A 20,784-nucleotide genomic window follows, 5' to 3' on the forward strand; every position below is an offset into this window, starting at 1 on the left:
AATTTCTAGTGTTGTTCTATTGAACGAGTGGGTCCCTTAGAACTGCTGAACTTCAACTCAGTCTCTAATCTGAGGTCTGATTACTTACAAAGCACTCAGCTCTCATACGAATCAAGAACACTCAAGCGGTATGTTAGGTTCTATTAGTTTTCTCTTGGTTCTCCGAGCTGACCAATGTGCAGGACAGAAGCGGTGCTATCCAGACTCGAAATCAACAAAGAGATTTGATTACAGGAGGAAAGGAGAAGAAAATCCACAACCAGCCCCACTGAGCACAGCTGCACACTGTACTATTTCATGAGTCCAAATATGAGCACAACCTTTGACTACCCTCTTTCCCACTCCATATCTCTGCCATCAGTTGACTTACTGAGCAACATTAACAGATGGCTTGAGATAGAATGAGCAACTGAACCACAGAAAGGCAACTCAAAACGAAGTATAGGGAAGTATGAACTATGGTCAGCACCAGTTGCTATAAGCTGTAGTATCACCTGATAGTAGCAAGATAAAGTAGGGAGAAAATGATTAATGCAATTTATATTTTTAGGGTTAAAGACTCCCCTTTGTTTTGCTAACTCAGTTACCATTATTTAAAAGAAAAGAAAGCTCTGTGAATTTGGAGCAAACGCTCCAGTTACCTTTGTTCCTGAAGCAGGTTACATTCTGAAAATTAACTATGTTTGTCCATTCTCTGCTTTGCCTTCCCTTTAAAAAGCAATATTTCCTAACTCTTAAAAAAAAGTAAACAACATGCATAATAATGTTTATACATGGTGGAATGACACAGTGACCCTGCCACCTTTAGCTAACTACAGTAGTTCAAATTCAGCCCAGCAACTGAAGAGTAGTGATGGAAAATAGTTACCACTGTGGCAACTGTTCAGTGGACCATAAGAAATTATTTAGTACATGGATCATCAATAAATTTACTCTGCCTCAATCTAGAAAAAAAGAAAACCCTACACACTTTTAATAAAGACAGTCATAGAAGTGAGTCTGTAAATTTCTAAAAGATAAACCAACAAAAGGGGACCCTGCGGCACTTTCCTATCCTCCTAAATCTGTAAGCGGGGTAAGGAATATATGTTTGCCATCAAGCAAAGAGGTGGATTTTGTATGATTGTATTGATACTTACGGTTCAATGCTGACTGGGGTGGCCTCCCCCATTACTGAAAGGATGGGAGGGGTGACTTCTGAACTATCTGTAAGACAAGCAACAGACTTGATCAAAACTCATTAATTTTATGTTTGGGGCAGATGTGGAAGTGTCTGAACACCACATTGGAGCACAGACTTTCCATCACCCAAAACAGGCACTCAACTGCCAAAGAACAGTAAGCTGAAGAGGGATTTTTGAATTTTCACCCACCACTTCATTCTGGTCCACTATTTTCGTCACAGTATCCCAATCCTTAAAGCAAACTCTTTCTCATACTTTAGCTAAACTAATCCCATGCTTGAGAGAACTAACTCTTTCAAGACTAAATCTTTTCTTTCGGAAGTTAGTAGGGGGTGCAGGAGATCAATGGTGGGTTCATCCTAAGTAACATCTCCAAATATGGCAGCATCAATTCTGCTACATCCCATTTCCCCAAGTCTCCCAACAGGAAGCTCCACATCCAGCTATCCATAACTGTCTAATAGAGCCATAATTTCGTTCGCGTTGGCACTCAGCCTCCCACTCCCAACAGGACAAAGAAGGGAACTTACTAGATCTGAGCAGAGTTCTGTGAGTACTTTTAGGGGTCATTGGAGGTGGAATTGAGTGACCGCTAGCAGAGAGGATAGCATTGAAATACAGCCCAGAACCTTCTCTCACTGGGCTGAGAATCGGTGGAGGTGTGTAAGGAGGTAGCTCAAAGTTCCTATCTGAAGGGTGATCTGCAAGGCGCACAGGTGAGCGTAAGTGGCTCTGATATGGAGTGATGTTGGAATAGACTGGAGGGACAATGAAGGTGCCTGCTTTCGGTGGTATGAAGAGTGGCTCAGGTCTTGGGCGCTGCTTTGGTTTCCGGGCAAAGCCCTCCGATTCCTCCTTTGGAGCAGCATCTTCATGCTACAAAAAGAAAACAAATCCTTTTAATACAACTTTCTAAACCAGGGTTCTCAAAGTGTGGGTCACGATCTCATTTTGATGGGGTCACCAGGGCAGAAAGCCCCAGCCCAGAGGTCCATGGGCAAAGAAGGGAAGCTGAAACCCTAGATAGCCTGCCCACCTCTCCGCAGGCAGCCGTGGGGGCTGAAACACTGAAAAAAACAAATAAATACAGGTCCCGTCTCACTGCTGAAGATGACTTCCGCCTTTATCTCAGCCACACAGAGCCCCACTCAAGGATTTGTGTTCATCAATGCAAGCTCACCCCTCCCATTTGATGCTTATTTATTTTTATTTTTTAATTACTGGATATAAAGATTGTCTTGTGATTGTATTGTGCATTAAAATATTTAGTGGCTACTTTTCATTGATACGGCCGTGTAATGCATTTTTTATTTAAAACACTAACTATTCTGAGTAACACAGGGCACGGGGATCATGCAGTAATTTTTCTTGTCAGAAGCGGGTCACGGAGCAATGAAGTTTGAGAAACGCTGATCTAAACACTAAATTGTATTTTAATGATGCCTTCAGATTGTTTAAAAAAATCTCAGTGAGATGACAGGCTCAGTGCACTGCAGGATAGGGGCTGGCTAGGGCTGCTTAAGAGGCACTGCATGCAACCCTAATGGGGAGTGTGGGGGGGCATGCTATTATTCAGCGACAACACTTCTGGTAGATTATAAAGTTGCATTTACAGGCTCTAGACAGAGATCCAGTCTGATGCTGGGTTAGAAAGATGGCAATTTTAATGTGGTGGTCATGAAGGGGGAAGATGGGATTTTAATAGAACTCTGACACACACAGATGACCCCACAGGGTGAGAGGAGGAATTAGTCACTTTGAACGATAGAACAGAGGAAAATCCAAGGGTCTTTTCTCAAAAGTCTGCAGTTGCTTAGGAACTATATACTATTTGTCATCTCTCCAGACAGCAAAATTATCCACTATAATCCTTTATCTCAATCTCTCTCTTCTGGCTAGATGCAATATTCAAATAAACAAATAAATAAAAAGTAGCTATTAAGGGAACCCCAACAAGGGATTCTTATAACATCATGGTAGCCATGTGAACAAAGATCCAGTTTGGGACTTAGAACCCAAAGATAGGTGCATAGTTTTACAACTCAAAGTTACCTGTTCATGAATGGTAAAAATGCCCCTTATTTAGAGCATAGCTCTGCTAAATGAAGATCACTTGAATAGAGCAAGCTTCCAACAGCAAACACATTATTTACTCAGAGACACACTGTCTACCTTCATTTCCTCTATCCTCCAGACTTCTAGTGGGCATTACTTGGCTATTTTAGTACCAACAATAGGCCTCAAAAAGCCAATGGTGTTCCACAGATTAACCATCAGATGGCAGGGGTGCACATAAAAAAACCCCCAACCCTCTACACACAGGACTCAGATATGGTCTCTGGATCAAATTCAGCCAAAGACAAGGTGCCCCTTTCAAGTTTAGGAGACTCAAACTACTCACTCACAATTAAAAGTTGTTTCAACAGAAAGGATGAAGCTGGGCACATAGATTTAGCAGACTTCAGTCTCCCTAGGTCTATTAACGTGACCATACCTGGACTGAGGTTTCCATGTTGGAGCTGCGATTGGACCTTCTTCGGGTGACTATCACAGAGGGCTTGCGTTCAGAAAGACCTCGATCATTTGCTAGCACTCTCTGGAGTTTCCCTTCCTCACCCTTTTCCTTCCCAATAGCTTGCAAGTCGAATTTCCTCACTGGCACAGACACAGGCATGATTAGAGGCACGAGGCTGCTATCTTCCCGGGGTCTCTTGGAGGGTTGTGGAGAACCGGCAAATTCCAAAACACTTTTGGCTGCTGCAGGTGCTGCAACCACCACATTCTTCTTCTTCTCTTCTGAAGTACCCAATTCCTGAAGACAAGGTGAAAAAAATCCCACATGTACCTTAAAAGTTTTAAATCACCCACCTTTTTTAATCAGACAATATGTCACTTTCAATCTAAATCTCTTATTTCAGGGTTCCATGGTATGCTCAACAAATCATTCTCTTAGCTGGAAAGTACTTAGAACTACAATACCTGGGGAAAAGGATACTTTATCTGAACTATCTTCCATAAGTTGGCAAAACTATTTTAGAGTTGTCCCATTTATTTCAACTGGCGTTAGAAACAGTACCAACTACTCTCTTGATCCTTCAGTCCCCCACCCATAGTTTTACATTTTGTGTTCCAGACTGACTTATGCCCTACACATAACTTCCCCAATACCTCCCCATAAGCACATGGGTAGGTATTTTCATTATTTTGGGAACATCTGTATATTGCAGTTCCAAGTGTCAGACTTTTGATCCAAATTGCTGAACTGTAACATACCTGCTTTCCCTGGTTCTCCCTCTTCTTTGAGAGCTCATATAATTGAATCTCTTGACCAAAGAGCTAAACTGATTTTTGTACTACACTTTAGCCAATGGAAATGTACCTTACTAAAATGAATAAATAAACCTCTTTCATCAGCTCCGTGGCCCTCTACTCTTCTTATATATGTTCTTTGCATAAGCTACAACAATCAGGTAGGTGCCGTTTGGATTTGTGCTCAGTAGGTTTTCTGATCAGCGGAAACGAGTCAACAGTGGAAGCAGCATCTTGTATTGTGGGACAGAAAACCACTGGACTAAGGAGAGTGGGGGAGCAGACCACACTCCCACAAACAAACATATGACTTCTCTCTCTCTCACACGCATCCACCCAGTGATCCGCTGTAGGTAACCCCTTAAAAATGTAGGCTTCATTAGCCCCAGACTGATCATTTTATACATTCAAGATGAAATTTTCAAAGCTATTTAGAAGAGTGGGGTGTATAGAATCCCTTCCATTTGGGCCACTGTGGAATCAAACCCTTTTCACTGCTCATTGGAAAGAACAGACAGAATCGGTCATAAATATTGCTTCCTTTTGTCCTCAAGTTGCTAACCATGGCAATATGCTTGCACGACTAGGGGTGAAATGTCTTGTTTCAACTGTCAAATTCGATTTGATCTCCCCCAAGCCTTTTCTTAAATACACAACCAGATCTCTCTAACTGTACTCACTGCGCTGGTGATCAGATTTTGTGTAATGCAGCTCTACTTGGATAAGTATAAACATGTTGCGGGTGGGAGGGCAATAGATAAGCAAGAGTACATATTTCACATTGCTAACTACTCCCCAGTTTTCTACCAAGTGTGCTAACAATTAACTTGCTCAATAGGAATGGCGCAGCAAGGAAAAGGTGATCATGTTAACAAGGTCGATTAACTAATTGACGAAGGTTTTTGTTGGTCTTCTGTGGAACAGATGAAGCAGCGTGTGTGCACTTCCTCTGACTGCTCACAAAAACTGAATAAATTACATGTCCCTGTATAGAGCGGATAGGCAAAGCAACCACTGAGCAAGCAGGAAATTAAGGGGGGGAATGTCAAAAAGGAAATGTTTTTATTTTCCTTGTCACTGTTCTCCAATACACTGTTGCAAAGATAGTTATATATCTTGACATGCATGCTTTGTTCCCCACCACCTCCACCCCACTCAGCAAAGAAGTCTTCAGAGAAAAGGATCTTTTGCCTTCCCACTGAGGGATTCACTGTGAGACCAGTCAAAGAAAGGTTAGAAGAGAACATAGTTCTCAGTTACGCCCCTTAGTTCTTGGCCTCCTATTTCCTCATCTCACCATGTGACATGATATGATTCAGCTTATGGCTATGGAACACTAGAGGGAGCAATGGAGTGATTGCTCTTATCTCTTATTCACCAAGAGATAGCATGTCTTCCCCAACAAGCCCTACAAAGGCTCCTACAGGCCTTTGTCCTATATGTTAGACAGATTTCTTCATGGCTGTCTCAATTTGGAATTTTAAAAATTTATTTCATTTTTTAAAAATATTTTTAAAATGATTTGTTAAAGATGTCATCCTTCATGTTTTGACTGTGAGGATTAGTCAAGAGAGGCAGATTTTAAGAAAGAGGTCAGGTGAAACAGGCCATAAGAAACCAAGCCTAGAAGATTTACACCTGTTATTCTAAATTCTTCATCAGCTTGAATAGCTAGCTATATTTTATTTTGAGGGGCCAGGTTAGGAGTTTTATTCAATACCAGTGGTGTAAATTATACTGCTCAGGTAGCCTCACTGCACCATGAGGAGATCATACATGTAACAGTTTCTGTAACCAGGTCCTGCCCCCCCTACCATTCCAGAGCTGACTCTGCAGTAGTATACTCTGTCTCTCTTCAGTTAGGTTGACTTCCCACATGTTTTTTCTCTGAGAGATGTATTTTTAGGATGCGATACAGTATGGGGGCTATTTTAGAAATGCTATATTGGTCAGGATGTATCTCTTACCTTGTCATTTTGAAGAGAAGCCAGCTCAACAGCTTTTTGTGCCAGAGTTAGCAGGTTGACCTCTTGAGAAACACACCGTTTTCTTCGGGTGCTCTGGATCACACCACCTCTCACCCCCACAAAGTCATTAGTTCTCTGAGTGCTTTCTTCGGTCATTGCCACTTGCTTCTCCCCATCTCTGCCATTATAGGATGTGGCCTGCCTCTCTGTCTCAGGCTGGTTCAAGTCATCACTACTCAGGGTCTCCTTTTGTCCCAGATGTGTTCTTGTGGGCTGTGGATAGCTACCCTTGTGGCCCAGAGCTTCAGTCTCATGCTGAAACTGGAGTCCTTGCTGCTGTGGTTGCCAGTGATGCAGGAACAGATTGCTAGGTTGTTCCTCTACTGGTTTAGAAGCCAGTATTTCTCCTGAAGAAGCAGATGGCAAAATACCTTCCTTGGAGAGTCTCCTTGACCTCCTTGGAAAGGGTATCTGGGTCTGAGGTAGCACAGTCTGTTGGTTTTGCTCTGTTAGGGCTTTCAAGAGTTCCTGGTTCCTCTCCGGTTGCTGGTACTGGTGGGCCACCATATGATGCTGGGGTGCTGTTGCTGCCACATGGGGATGTGCTATAGAGGCAGCTTGCTGGAGGTTGAAGGCTTGCGTGGCGGCCTGTTGCTGCTGTTGTGGGTAGAAGTTTTCAAACAGCTGCAGCTGGGGAAGAGACTGTTGTTTCTGCTGGGTAGTAAAGACTGGGTTGGAGGAAGCTGGGGCTTGTTGAAAGACATGTAACAATTCAGGAAGGCCTTGCTTCTGGCCTTGGTGACCGAATGCAAGCTGGAAAGGCTGTAAAGGTAGAGTCTGATTCTGCTGCTGTTGTTTCTGCATCTGGTGATACGAATTCATTTGAGCTTGCTGCCTGATTAGTGCTTGTTGTTCCAGCTGAACCTTCTGGGCCATCATCTGCTGAACAGCAGCATCTCCATATATTTCTAGCTGGGGCACCTCCATTTCTTTTTCCTGGCTTCTTTTCAGAGCTTCAGGATGGCCATAGAAACCTGGAGCACTGGAATTGTGGTGGACCCCTTTCTGATTGCCCCCAAAGACCACACTGTGGTTCCATGCCGCAGGTGAAGGCTGCCAACTGGAATCAATCCTCTCAGGCAACCTGCTCCCCATCAATGAGTTCTGCCATTTGACAGCAGCCAGCTGCTGAGACATCATCATGGAGTCCCCCCTATCTTGAGTGTAAACAACAGAGTTCATCAAGGCAACATTGTTGGGAGCACCAGTTAAACTCCCTGCTTTAGAAAGCTCCATAGTTTGTGAAGCAGGTATTTCCCCTCCATGTCCATAGTACTGTCCTTCCTTCAGCTGCTGTTGCAGTTCTTTCGATGGCACAGCTACATCCTGCTCATTAAAATATGCAATCCGTTTCCCAGCCCTCTTGTTTGAAGACTTTTGTTGAGCCTGAAGATTCATGGTTCAGTCTATTCCCAGTTACACATACAGATTTACAATCCACCCATCTCAGAGACTGGGGGAAGAAAAGACACCAAATGGTTCACTTTCCCATCCAGTTCCAGTCATAAGTTTCATACAAGTCCAGGTGGAAGTGCCTCCACCCCCTTTTCCTCTGTGCGCCCTTCCCTTCCTTCTTTTTGCTCTTCTTCTCTGCAGTTCAGAGGATGCTGGAGTCCACTTGATCACAATGCCTGAAACAGAGAACGAACATCAATGACTCACAAGTAAGGAGCACAAAACAGCAAAAGGACATCAGATGGCATATACACCCTCAGAATCAGCAAACAGTAAGTTGTGTGCCTGTCCCTCCTTCCAAAGAAATCATGACCAGGAAAATCTTGTCCAGTGGGGAATGGAGTGGAGGAAGATAAAATAGATCTGATCCTATGTAGAGTCTAACTGATTTATCCCTCTCAAAAAGAAATAAAAAATATCAGAGTACTTTTGAACAACAAGAACAGCAGTTGCAAACAGCACTTCTGATTTCAATAATGAACTCTTTAGCTCAGGGCTGCTCCCAACTTAAGGCACGCAGGCTGCACACGGCCCACCACAACATTTCATAAGGCCCGTGTCCTCCTTCAACACAATATATTATCGGCCAATTCATCAGTATTTTGTCATCATGTTTACATCATTTTAATTTATCCAAGTATATAAATAGACAATACTGTACTTAGAAACAATCTAAATATACATGAAACAAGATGAACTTAAAATATAAATCAAGACAGGTGACCAATTCTTATTAAAATATGTAGGATCTGTTTGGCCCACACGAGATTGCGTTTAGGTTTATGTGTCCGTCCTGTGTAAGAAAATCGGGCACCACTGCTTTAGCCCACTCTGAAGCCTTTTCTGTTCAACATTCCCACCTTCCTCACTTCTCTCCCATCAAGCCATTGATTTTTATTTAATTTCTTTCTCGTAAGCTGAATGATCTGCTTTTAATTCAAACCCTGAAAAAATAACAATGACTTGCTAAAACTAAAAAAGGCAAACAATTTAAATTAACTCAGGATTCCCTAATTTCCTCTCTGAGATGGTAAAAACAAAACAAAACAAAAAACAAACACCACCAAAATCTTCAGCTGAACATGAAGGAAAGGTGCTCCATTCAACAATGGAGGAGGGAGGGAAGTAGCCAGTAGCTGTACTGTGGAGAAATCATCTTGCTTCTGCAGCAGCCTATCAGCCAAGAAATCCCTTAACAGCTCACCAAGTTCCCTATGACTACAGGCAGGACCTGCCCAACCTGCTGTACTTTCAATGTCTTTTGCAGCAGTTAGAAGTTAGGGTGACCAGATGTCCCGATTTTATAGGGACAGTCCCGATATTTGGGGCTTTTTCTTATATAGGCTCCTATTACCTCCCAGCCCCGTCCCAATTTTTCACACTTGCTGTCTGGTCACCCTATTGGAAGTTGCTATTTCTACTAAGGAATTTCACACTGAATAGTGATTCATGAAGAGTCTGGAAGCACCTTTAATGATCTTCAGAGATCGGTCGGTATGCAACAGGAAAAGAAGATCCCTCAAGCACATGAATACACATAATCAAGGATGAAAAGCCACAATAAAGGAAGCCATCTTCTATGGCACATACTCCAGAAGGCTCATGGAATGGTCATTAATAGCACACATTTTAAGAGAATGTGCGCTATTAATGACAGTAATGCACCTTAAACCTTGGATAGGCATCTTATTATCTTAAATTTAAATACATAAAAATACCAGCTCCCATGTAATGAGGCTATCCCAAACCTAGATATCTTCAGTATTCTCACAGACTCATCCAGTAAGTCACATTTTACAGAAGAATTATTTCTGAAATGTTTTAGATTTAAAATAATAAACAAACAAACAAACAAATATTTGTCTCTATCCACCTACAAAGCCAGTCTCTCTTAGCGAACAATCTAATTGTTCGGACCTCAGAGGGAGAGAAAATGCAATAAATGTTATAATCTCTAAAATGATCTAGAACAAGTTAAAAATGCCGTGATTCCAAGGTTAAAAAAAAAAAAAAACCTTGGGGCCTACCAGGACAAGAAGTGCCACAGATCCCATTGGAAAGCTGGGAATCTTCACATTGCAATAAGACATAGCAATCCATTTCTAGTTCTCATGAGTCCAAGACTTTGGATGTTAAACTTGTCACTTGCCCAAACCTGAATATCACCTAACCTAAGATTTGGGTGAAAGTAACTAAGTCTCTCTCCTCCTCCTTTTTTTTTTTTTTTTTTCTGGTGTGGTGGGGAATGGACAGGAAGCATGGAAGAGATGAGGAAATTCTGCATTTGGAAGGGAAAAGAACAATGATGGCTAATGGTGTAAACATTAAAAAAACTAAAAATTTAAAGTATTCAAAATGGCAGCTGTTTGAAACTTAGTTTTGGAATTTTACTCGTAATCCTGGGAAGATGGGATTAGTGGGCAAAATGCGAGAGGCAGTGAAAGATGGTCGGAAAAAACCTATCGGGTGGATATTACTTCTACATATGGGATATGATGGTGCTTTTATTGTATTTCTTTTTTAAATTATTATACACACTATTTTTATAAATGATTCTTATCTATCCTTTATTTTTAAATGATTTAAATCAGATTTTAAATTTAAATATTTCCTTTTTAAAAATAAACCTGTTAAAATTACATTAGAATTCATGACTACCGAGATGAGGTCTAAATTTACTATCATTTATTAAAATAATTTTAATAGATTAAAAATAAGCAGAATCAATGAGCCCTCCTCAAATTTAGTAATGAATTAGTAAGAAATTAGTTAAAGTCTGCTTTTTTTATACATAAAATCAGAGGAAAGTGTTTAACTTTCAAGGTCAAGCTTTATAAATATGGTATATAATATGACATATACTACATTAGCTATGTACATCATCTTCAGTCTTTAGAACTGGAGTCAGTACTGGTATTTACTTTTCCCCAAAGGACAGTATTTTCAGTGTCTGTTGCTTAAATGGAAAATATAATAGCTTAAATAAATACTCTGTCATTATTTATGTTAAATAGAAGGAAGAGGCCCCAGGAAGAGTGTAAATTTGGACCATATCCTTTGTGTATGCTCAGTCTATTTGCAGGATGGTGGGGACTCCACCTGCTTATACAGTCTACTGTACAACACACAAACACCAGTGAACAACATATGGCCAACTCATGGTTTGCGCAGTACATGTAAGCATACAGAACCCAAGTCCTAGATTCCAGGTCAGCCTCTCATTCCTGGCCTGTGCTGCAGAGGTTGACCTGCGTTTAACAGTTTTGAGGACAAATACATGGAGTCTCTTTGGGGTAGAAACATTTATTTGCAGTTGCTCTTTACATTTCCCCACCTCCTTTCCCATTGTGAAAAGTCTGAATGACAACCCACAAACTGACTCTACTATCTGGCTTGCACAGTGACCACAACCTTCCTTTTACTATCAAAGAAAAATGAATGATGATTGCAGCAAGTTGAGAACTGTGCTCAGTTTGGTTTTGGGTGGTGGATTTTTTTGTTTGGTTGGTTTTGGGCATTGCTAAAATAAGATTCACCAAAGTTCAAAGCTCCCACCTGTGGAGCTGAATTGGTTGTAGAAACAGTGAGGAAGAGCAGGAAGCATAGATGCAGACTAGGAGGCCACAATTCCCATAAAATAATGAGACTGGAAAAAAGCACAGAGGGCTTGGGAGAAAACACCATTAAAGAGTTTGTTTCTTCACTAACATGCTTCCACGCTCAATAATATTTAACATTTAAATGGTGTGTTTAATTCCAGAGAATCACAAAGCGCTTTACAAACCAACACACAACTTCTACTACTCCATCCAGGATCACTTCAACCATTACAGAAAAGCAGCCTTCTTTGGGGTGGCAAGAAAGCAAATGACACACACACACATTGTGCTGTGTAAGGGAATTCTTGAGCAAGGAAAACACGGCCATCTTTTATGGAGTCTGCCATGGGATTTTTAAAACCCACACAGAGCAGACAAGACATTTTCATTATTATTAAAGACCCCAACAACAAGGTGCAATAAAATATTTTATATATTAAAAATAGACGTTAAACTGGACCTTTCCCTCTGCCCAAGGTCCTGTAACTTGAATCTCCTCAAACCTCACATGGCTGCAGAGTAGATTTTAAAACTGGGAAAGGGGGAGGCAGGCACGGGGTTTATGCAACTTCTACCTTCAATCTAGACCAAGCCTGGCTTCCCTGAAAGTGGAATCATGGCTTGCTGTTTCAGTGAGAACTGACTCACTTCCTCTGCCTGTTTTATTGCTGTTCTCTTCCCTCCTCCTCCTCCTCCTCCTTCACCCTGGCCATAAGCAATGGAACTCTGCCACAGAGTATGACAGAGGCCAGGGCGTTCCTCCCTTCACTGAGCACAAACTCTCTCAGCTCATTTTCCAATCCCCTTTGGACAGCACAAAAATAACTCCAAAAGAAATGAGAGACACAGGAGATGGAAAAAAATCTCTTTTTAAAATGCTATCAACACACAATGTAACTAGCCAAACATGTTCAGTGAAACCCTGAAAATGCACATCCCACAAGGTAAGAGATGCTTTAAAATGGAACCCAGGCTGCAAACATGAACAGCTCTTGGACAAAAGTAATAAACGTACATTGCTTAAGAGTATTAGTGTTATTTTCCCCTTTGCTTTCTACAGAATTGCTACAAATTTAGCAGCACTGTTTAACTACAGTGTGTAAGGTTATACAAATAATAGTGCCTTATGATACTACTATACCTTCCAGAGCAGTTGCAAAATATTTGTTCGGAAAAAAAAAAAAATTCAATTCTTTTGCAGTTTTCCTTCCTTTATCCTTTTTGAATTCCTATAGTACTGACTATTCAAATCTAGCATATTGTTATCTGTATGAATTCATCTAAAACCTTAGCAGTTTCCTGTCCTCTTGCTAGTGTTCAACAGACTGTTCTCAAACCAGATACCTGCCTCCTCTACTTGTTCCCTGGTTTAGAATCTCTTGTAGAATTTCTCTTTCTGACTTGCACTGACTTTAGTTAGAACATCTAGCAAACCCTTCCTATTTCTTTTCCACCTGCTTCAGAAGCCATCTATCAAGTGTATTAGTTATTTTTAAGCAATAAATGAAGAAAATCCTTCAGATCTCAGGTTCTCTTACAACGTGATCAAGGCATGAGGTTTTAAAAGATTTGTTGCTGACTGCAACAGATTTCAAAGCTTGAGGACCTCAATCTTGGAAGACAAAGGGGGTGTTGCAGTGAAAGAGAGAGGGGAAAAAACCCGAACACCATTGTTCAGCTTTGCATCATCTTCCCAATGATTCCTCCAGTCATGCAATACCAGTGAAGTGAGAAACTGAAGGAAACATAGCTGGCTAAAACCCAATCCAGAGGGAATATTGATGTGCAAGGAAAGTCTTTTTTTGGAGACAGATAAAAATTTGTTCTCACCCAACACTGAAGGCATCTGACTAAAATACGGTCGGGTACTCTGGGTTCCATTCAGCTCCTCACTACTCCTAAAGGCCCTGAAAGCTGCAATGATCAGAAATGCCCTATACCTTCTTAAACTAGCCAAACTTCTACTAATGAACTTCTACCACAAACCCAAGGGGCCACCTGGAACATCACATCCTCCTCAACAGGGTCAACCAAAGGAAACACATCCACTCCACTGGTCCACACTCTGCATAACTGCCAGTCAAATTTTGTTTTCAGTTCAAGATCCTTGGGCTTTTCCAAGCCCTGTATGCATAACACACACACACCCGCCCCAGTTTATCTCACGGACTGTCTCTCCCTCCCCCTGGCTCTCTTGACCCAGCCTTGTGCTAGTATGCCCAGTTTGGGACAGTTGTCCTGCAGTCATTGTTCAACTAAGAAAGACTCCTCAAGTCCCACTTTCCTGGAGGTTCCCAAGGGTGGGAATCTATACTGATAGTACTCAAAACAGAAAGATTTATTTGGCATTGGAGCTCATAGATCACTGCAGATACACAATCCCGACGCTCCATCCCCCTTTCTTTGGAGTCTATATTAGAGACTATAATTTGAGAAAGTGGTATGAATTGAGGGTTTGCAGGGCCTTTATAAAGGCTTGCACTGCTCAGGTTACAGTTTCCTCTTTTCCTCCGGGAAATTAGCATGCCTTGTCTAAGATGCTCTAAAAACCTGGCAGTATGAGACTGGGGTTCTCAGTGAAGCACAAAACAGTACCACCAAGCCAGCTTCCCATTTGCAAGTCTGAACCTTAAACATACTGAGCTCACATATCTCCTGTGCTTTGGAGATGGCCATAAGAAAGACTACCCACGAACTGACAGACAACGAAAGACTGTTTAAGTTGTATCTTCCCAAAAGAAAGTTGACCCTGTACTTGCAAAGTGTGGCTCCAATCTGCATCTACCATACAACGCATTTAGTATAGTGGCCCACTATGCATACACAGGGTAATGAGATCCTCAAAAATAGCTGTCTGAGATAAGCAAAAAAGGCCTCTATTAATGTACATGGGTAACTCTCCAACTCTCTACTTGCCCAGGCCTTGGCTTCTGTTTTTCCATTGTTAGATGAGGCCCTGGTGTATGCAGAATGTAACAGTAAGTGGTCTGGAGATGTACTTAGCTGGAAAAGAGGAGCAAACAAACATCAAAATGGTAATACAACAATTATGAAAGAAGGTCAAAGGTGCCCAGTAAAGGGGGAAAAAGGACTTGTGTCTTTGTATTGTTCAAAGAGGGACTGAAAGGTTGTCAGAAAAGTTCTCACGCACACCCACACACGTGCGCGCGGGTGTACATATAAGAAATTTAGGTCTTGTCTACTTTGGAAGACCATGGTGACTGGAGAACTAGTGAAGTTACAACATCACAAAAATCAAAATACTGAAACTGAGTTATTAAGAAAGGAAGGGATTGTTAAAAAACCAAAGTTTTAAATAAAGACAGACATACTTGGGAGAAAGAAGTCTATCTGCTAAAGATTAAACACCCTGTACCTTCAATTAAGGTACGAGAGCTCACAAATCACATTCAAGATTCCTCCAGGAAAAACAACAAAGAACTAGATTTTATATTCCTAACATTTCTGAAGTTAAAAACAAACAATACATAAATAAACCTTACAGGCCTTTTTTATACACAATAAAGCAGCACAAAAGATCCTTTGCAGGCCATCTTTAAAATAATAATAATAATCTATAGCTTAAGATGAAGCAGGTCTATGTTCAGACTGTAGCATCATTGCTCCCAACTGGCAGCTTCCAATGCTGAGCTCTGTTGCCCCAGTGACTAAGCAGGCTCCCCTCCCTGATGTCTGGGGATGACCTCATATCATTATCATGATCAGTTAACTTTTTTTTTTTTTTTTTTTTTTTTAAACATTTCTCCACAAGAGTCATCCTGCAGTTGCATTAGGGCAGGTTTCTGCAACATATTGTTAAGTGTACTACTCCTCTGAGCAGCAGCATAGAATGCCTCTGGCTGGTAACTGCTGTGGCATGCAGCATATGCAGGAACCAGGCCCCAATGCCATGCTCCCTCACCTCTTAGCGTCAGAGTGCTATGTGCTACTGTTTGTACAAAGGGTGGAGAAAAGGCAGGATTTAAAGTTAGTGAAATTAAGTCAAAGATTGTCAGCTCCTGACACATCTGGGTCAACTATTCCACATACTAGTGGTCCCTCCAGGTGAAAAATACCCTTCACAAAGCCTTTCTTCAGAGGACTTCTTTTCTATAACACGTTAGTCTTGTACTTCCCATTATACTTTTATTAGTATTTTAAACTTCTAAACACATTCTTCTTGCTACAGGATCCCCCACCAAGGAACTGTGCACTATATAAATACATAGCACCAATGAAACACTGCAACTTTTGGAGTGGTAAACAACCAGGATACAGCATAGTATTGGGGATAGGGAAGAATTTTAGTCAAAGACTGTCCATCAACTCATTGTGAGCTGAATTCCTCCCTCCCTCCCATACCCAAAATACAAGGACAAAGAATATCGTATGCACCCTCTCAAGAAGAGCTCAAGAACCCCCTGTACCTGATATGGGCAGAAAGGACAGAGGAAGGTTATGTGATCAAACAACAAAATACATAACGAGTTAGCTAAGAGGGAATAATTTAGCTTCTGTTACTTGGTAAATAATTATGCTTTTCTATGAGTAGCGGGACAACAGACAAGCATAAGAGGGGAAAACTAAGATTGACATAGAATTACAGAATATATCTAGACTTTACCATTTAGAGTTTTTGAACTACAACCTCATTATTTAATGTCCATATTTTTATTCTAATTAAAAGGCTTCTTCATAATTTTCTTCTTTAAAAGTACACCATTCTAATAATAATATTTCACATAAATAGACCTTTACTTCCAACATGAATTCTATTTTGGAAGGTTTTGCCTGGAAATTTACTATTGTACCCAAGTTCCTCTTAATTTCTTTAAATACTGTTTTCCATTTAACAGTATCTCTCTCTACCATTTAATATGCCAAGTTCCTGACCTCACATTTTGTAATGCCATGAAACTCTATTCTCCAGCTCTTCTGTTGAGAGCCTCCCTGCAGTTTTATGGTCTCCTCAGTTTCACCTGCTGTTCCACCCATATTTGGCATCATAAGGAAATTTAAATTCTATGCATCATTGATCCGCTTTAAGATGTTTTGCATACAACTATTAGATCAGTGGTTTTAAAACTTTTTAGGCTGCATACCCCTTTCTAAATAATTTAGTCTACTGCATACACCCATCTGAGATAGGGTCATAATATACCTATGAAAAAAAGGTCTATAAAGGTATAACACGATCCATTGTCTGCCATTACAGGATTTTTCTCACGTACCCCCTGACGAGAGCTCGTGTACCTCTAGAGGTATGTGTGCCCAGTTTGAAAACCACTGTGTTAGACAGAAGACCCCAATACTGAGCTATGAGAGATGCTGCACGGCTTCTCTTCAGAAAAGTGGATGAAGTATAGGGTGCAGAAAATTACAATAAATAGTAGTAGGTCATCCTCTATTTCACCACTAACACAGAGTCCAAGCTCCTCCATTTTACAAATTATTTCATGTAGTACTTCATCAAAAGCCTTGCTGGGATCTAACTAAAATGCCTCCATTGCCTTATCCACATCAATTTTCTTTGTCAGACCCTTAAAGAAACTCTATCAGATTAGTCTGATGAGATTGGTTTCTCATTAAATCCCCTTGCTGGCAGCTGCTGAGCTTACTGCTCTCCTCTTTAAGAAGTTCAATTTCTTTGTCTCTAGTGAATGAATTTTAAAATTGTTCCTGGAATCAAAATCAGATGTATCAGGCTACACAGTTCTTTGCTTCCCTCCTAAGACAGAGTGGTTGTCTCAGATACAACCTTCCTCCAGCCTTAATAATTAGCACTTCAAAATGCTTTTTATTAGGGGATCCCAAGGCATTTATGACATGTGGGTAAAGTATCATGACCCACATTTTACTGGATGAGAAACTAAAGACAGAGGGGTTAAGAGAGATCACTGGCAGAATCATGAACAGAACAAAGTCCTGACTATTAATCCCCTGCTCTATATACTATAAAACACTCCCTAAATTTACATACATGGCTAAGTATTGAAATAATTCTAAAAGACAATAAAAAACAATGTGATTTTTATTTAAGCCACTTTTATAGAATCATAGAAATATAGGGCTGGAAGGGACCTTGAAAAGTTATCTAGTCCAGCTCCCTGCACTGAGGCAGGACCATGTAAATCCAGACCATCCCTGACAGCATTCATCCAGCCTGGTCTTAAAAACCTCCAATGACAGGGATTCCATGACCTCCCTTGGAAGCCTATTCCAGAGCTTTTAGTTTCAAAGTTTCTCCCAATATCTAACTTAAATCTTCCTTGCTGCAGATTAAGTCCATTACTTCTTGTCCTACCTTCAGTGGACATGGAGAAAAACTGATCACCGTCCTCTTTATAACAGCTCTTAATATATTTGAAGAGTGTTATCGGATCCTTCCCCCAGCCCCCACCCCCTGGTCTTCTTTTCTCAAGACTAAACAACATGCCCAGGGTTTTTTTTTTTAACCTTTCCTCATAGGTAGGGTTTTCCCAAACCTTTTATCATTTTTGTTGTTCTTCTTTGGACTCTCTCCAATTTGTCCACATCTTTCCTAAAGTGAGGCACCCAGAATTGGACACAGTTCTCCAGCTGAGGCCTTCCCAGTGCCCACTAAAGCGGAACAATTACCTCCTGGGTCATATGTACGACACTCCAGTTAATACACCCCAGCTGTATAATATTGTATAGCTGAGCAATGAGCCTTAAGTGATGGGGTGGGGCTGTTTACACAAAGCAGATAAGCTACTTTTATATTGGTGTTGAAGGGGAATAATAGACTTTAATTCCTCTGACATACAGAGAAAATGGACTGATCCAGGAGCTAACAACAAAAAGTCACAATACAGTTCATATCCATTGCCTAGTGATTGCGCTCCATGCCACTATGTGGAAGACAAAAGGTCAGATATTTGGTTCAGATTTCTCCTTTCATGGTCCAGAACCACAAGCATCTGGAGGAACGCAGTAAGAGAGAAAGAAAAGAGGGAATTTTTGTATCTGCTGTTCCCTCTAGCCAGCAAAGGAAATTTAGGTATTTCTGAAAGAAGAACCTTCCAGTCCTCAGGTGCAAAGTTTGTGGCTATGATGTAGGTACAAAAGACTAGGAAGCACAGCAAGGGAATACATGACATTCTAAGAGCTCCTACATGAGAATAAATTACCATATATACTCATTCATAAGCCAAAAATTTTTGGTAAAAAAGTGACGCATCAAAGAGCAGCAGTCGGCTTATAAACGGATCTACACCAAAATTTGATGATTTTAAACTCTATGGAATCATTGAATTGAATATCTAATACATTGTCATTTTGTTTACCTGGAGCATCTGCAGGCATGAGCCCCTCAGCTCCCTGTGGCCGCTGTTCCCAGCCAATGCGCAACTTCCCGCAGCTCTCAAGATGACGGGCCAGGAGCCAAAGTTTGCCAACCCCTGAAATATAGGGTTGGCTTATGAAAGGGTCACACAGTTTTTGCTATTTTTACCTATCCATCTTGTGGGGGTCAGCTTATAAACGAATGGGCTAATGAACATGTATATATGGTAACTCTGAGGGGGTGGGACACACAGACAATACCTGTCAAGCTACCAGCTGCAAAGGTGACGGGAACAAGGTCAACTCCATAAACACACAAGCAGAGTGGAAGAAAAAAATTTAATCTTCCCATTTTGAAATGGGAACGATTCCTTCATCCACCAACATGAGGGCGAGCGTAGATGCAAAATGTGGCACACTGGTGTTAATTCAATAGCTTTTCATCACTGGAGACTTAGGACAGGTCATAAGCTGGAAAAATGTTCTCATCTCAGCCTGCTGGAGGTTTGTTATCATTAAATCACCATCTATTGTGACATTCTTGGATAAGAAGTGATGAAGGCAGGCATGGGAAGAATGAACTCTGCAGAGCTTATGGCACAGCCTCTGCATACGTTACACCTAGCCATGAAATGATGGCCTCACAATCACTAAAATTCTACTCCAAAAAACTCTCACATTTTCAAGTGTTCTCCTGCAAGCAGTCGGTCAACACCAACAGAATTCCTGCAGACTGAACTCACCCAGCCTTTCCTCCCACTCACCACCCTCAGACTCCTGAAAGCAGGAAGGACAGCAACACAGCATTCTTTCATATCAGGAAGAGGAGAGGAAAAAATAAATCATCATTGTAAGCTGTGTAAAGTGATCTGGAAGAGAGCTGGGTCTATCTTATCCACCCAGGGTGTGGAGCAAGAAGGCTTGCCGGGGCAATCAGGCACTGAAAATCATACCCTTGTCCAGAAAGCAAAAGAAATTAAATCCTGCACTAAATTATGCCATCCTTCCAAATGCCTCTTCTCACCTTACCGCAGGCAGCAAAACCCTTCCAACAAATATTTAAAAGGCTTCAGTCTAAAGAGATGTTTTTCAGGTGCCCAGTGCAACAGAGTAGAGACAACCTAAACTCAAAGTAAAAAAGAGACACTGACTGGCAAGACTGCTTCTAGCTTTCTAAGGGCCTAGTGCAGATAAAATACACAGGAGTAATGTAGGCCTATGGCTGCCATTCCTGACTGAAAAGAATAATTTAGGCAACTGCATTAGGTGAGTCCTGGAAATCAATAAAGCATTTTGAAAGACATGGATCAAAGAGAGCCACCTTGGGAAAATTCTGCACAGCACAGAAGGAACTCTCCAGTGCATGCATTTGTTCGGAGGATGATGGTGTAAGGGGAAACAGTTTATGAGAGACAGGCAACAGTGAAGGGGAAGAATTAGCATCCAGGAAGTTTAACTGCTGCAGCACTGCTGTACATAACGGCTACCTGGCCCCAATAACAAAAAATCCAAAATGTATCCCCAACGTTGTTTTTCATGTACCTCACACATCCTTACTGAAGAAAGTAATGATGCAGTAACTTCTCAAGCTGCCAGAACAGCCACCTGGTGCACCTATGAGGCACATTTTAAAAGATATTATTACCACCCTTCTCATTTCTCCAATCTCACTCACAGCCTGGTAATAAATCAATAAAACCCCATTAAGCAGATGTACCAATCAGGGTCTTTAGAGTGAAGTTCAGCAGCTCTGTGACGAAAGACAGAGTGAGCAGAAAGCTATGATGCAGCAATCTACCTACCCATTTGATATAGGATCTTCAGGAAATCAGAGATTTAAACATCAAGAATATTGCTATAAATGACCAAAATGAAAGTGAATTTCAATGGGGAATTACTGTTTTG

General features: G+C 41.1%; 1 protein-coding gene across 6 annotated transcripts in view; it reads right to left on the bottom strand.

Moving 5' to 3' along the window:
- MIDEAS (mitotic deacetylase associated SANT domain protein) overlaps positions 1-20,784 on the bottom strand; it is a 104,681-nt gene that overhangs the window by 14,729 nt on the left and 69,168 nt on the right. For 5 of the 6 annotated variants that reach the window (XM_074955618.1, XM_074955617.1, XM_074955619.1 and 2 more), the window contains 4 exons: positions 6,461-8,151; positions 3,679-3,996; positions 1,715-2,060; positions 1,140-1,206 (listed from right to left, as the gene is read on the bottom strand). In XM_074955618.1, the coding sequence (XP_074811719.1) occupies positions 1,140-1,206; positions 1,715-2,060; positions 3,679-3,996; positions 6,461-7,918 (2,189 nt within the window). In that variant the 5' untranslated portion in view covers positions 7,919-8,151. Of the gene's footprint in view, positions 1-1,139; positions 1,207-1,714; positions 2,061-3,678; positions 3,997-6,460; positions 8,152-18,881; positions 18,997-20,784 lie in introns of those variants that run through there. The other variant, XM_074955621.1, reaches the window with a different exon arrangement.

This window comes from Natator depressus, chromosome 6 (assembly GCF_965152275.1).
Source record: "Natator depressus isolate rNatDep1 chromosome 6, rNatDep2.hap1, whole genome shotgun sequence".
Taxonomy (NCBI): domain Eukaryota; kingdom Metazoa; phylum Chordata; order Testudines; family Cheloniidae; genus Natator; species Natator depressus.